The 1,809-nt window shown below is 37.3% G+C and overlaps 1 protein-coding gene across 2 annotated transcripts in view; it reads left to right on the forward strand.

The window, feature by feature from the left end:
- Positions 1 to 1,809, forward strand: part of LOC117951501 (protocadherin Fat 4) — a 103,061-nt gene that overhangs the window by 78,211 nt on the left and 23,041 nt on the right. For both annotated transcript variants that reach the window (XM_034883226.1, XM_034883227.1), the window contains exon 8: positions 1,352 to 1,602. In XM_034883226.1, coding sequence (XP_034739117.1) covers positions 1,352 to 1,602 — 251 coding nt within the window. The remainder of the gene's footprint in view (positions 1 to 1,351; positions 1,603 to 1,809) is intronic.

Raw genomic sequence — 1,809 nt, forward strand, 5'->3', positions numbered from 1 at the left:
CCCATTAAATGTAAGCCCTAAACCTGAACTTGTCTCTGGATTGTGTTCAGATCTGTGGACAGTTTATGTTGTTGATAATGTCCAAAAAAGCTTTGCATCCACTCTGCTTTCACAGTTGTTCTGTTATTTGTCTTTTTTTTAAAGAAGCCTTTTCAAAATATGCACTGGTGTGTACATGTATGTGTCAGTTTACATTTGTGTCTGGGTCCTGCTTGTGAAATATGATATTAGCTTGGAAACCAAAGACTGTGGACCCTCAGTCCAGAAGAGTTGTACTTGTGTTTTGTGTTTGTATTGTATGTGAAGTTTTTTAAAGATGTTGAATTTTTGTAACTTTTTGTTTCTTTTATAAATACCTTGTTTCCCAATAACATAAATTTAATTTAATAAAATAGAGGATTCTGGAGTTATCCAGCCTGGGCCACAGTGGCTCTCTGTGAGCAGTGAAGCAGAAAACAGTGGCTGCATTTGATAGATTATAAAACTGGATACTTTATTCAGTTAACTAACTGATCTGATGTCCTGCCAGGACAATGTGGTGACCATTATTGGGCATGTTGTTCTATTAAATGTGCTTGAAACAGTGCCCTCTATAGACCACATTGTGAAAGTACTAAACCTTAACCTTCAGTCACTGGCAGTGCAGCAGAAACATTTAGAAACTGTTTTAGGAGAATAGCTGATGTGACACTTACCAATGGTTAGTATTTACATTAGAAACACCTGTAATAACACAATGAGCTCATAATGCAGAAATTGAAGAAGCCCAAAAGCCACTGAGAAGAAGTAAAATAAGAGAATTTGATGGACTTAAAGAGTAATTACGTGTAATTTCATATTTCATAGTGCCCTTTCACAAGATAGTAATAATAATAATAATAAATTGAATTTATATAGCGCTTTTTAGGAACTCAAAGCCACTTAATCAATTATTTGAAACACCAAGTACATAAATATGTGCAAGTGCATTAAAGAAAAATCGCTTTATTCACCTTTTCTCTATTTTAATTTTCTTGAAGCCGTTCTTAGCTTCTGGTTAGATCTTGTTATTAAGGTTTTTTGACTTTTAACTTTTCATTGGCACAGACTGAGAAGATTTATTTGCTGTAGACCTGAGTATTTAGAGATTTTTCTAATTGCATTTTTACAGACAGGACCAGTGGTAGTGAATGAAAAGTGAAAATTACGATATCAAATCACCACAGTTTTCTAGGGTAAGGATATTCATGAGGAATTACCTTACAGGCAGAATTAACCGAAATGATGATTTTGATTACAAAAAAATGCAACTCAACTCATCCAATTCACAAAGCTTTCACTGAAACCTGGCCTACTTTATCTTTCCCAACAGCTACAGCCTGACCGGCGGACACGGCCAGTTCTCCATCAACCCAGCTACGGGACAGATTATCACCAGCTCCCTGCTGGATCGAGAGAACAGGGCCAATTACCAGCTGCTGGTTGTGGCAACAGATGGAGGGCAGCCCCAGGGCTTGTCCAGCTCCGCCACTGTGTCCGTGACGGTGGCCGACATCAACGATAACCCTCCCCACTTTCATCACCACCCCTACGTCACCCATATACCCGCATCTACTGCAGCAGGTCTGTACATGCGTTTCAAAGGTGCTGAAATTATTTGTGATCACTGTTGCTGTGCTTTAGTCTCAAATTAATTTAAGAAGAAGAACACACAACATACTTGTTTTATTTAAATTTGAATATGTGTACTGTAAATGCAGCAGGTTTTTGCATTGTCAGCATCTTAAAAAAAAAGAAAAAAAGATCACAAAAGCTCATTTATCTGTTTAG

The sequence above is a fragment of the Etheostoma cragini genome, chromosome 10 (genome assembly GCF_013103735.1).
Source record: "Etheostoma cragini isolate CJK2018 chromosome 10, CSU_Ecrag_1.0, whole genome shotgun sequence".
NCBI classification, from domain to species: domain Eukaryota; kingdom Metazoa; phylum Chordata; class Actinopteri; order Perciformes; family Percidae; genus Etheostoma; species Etheostoma cragini.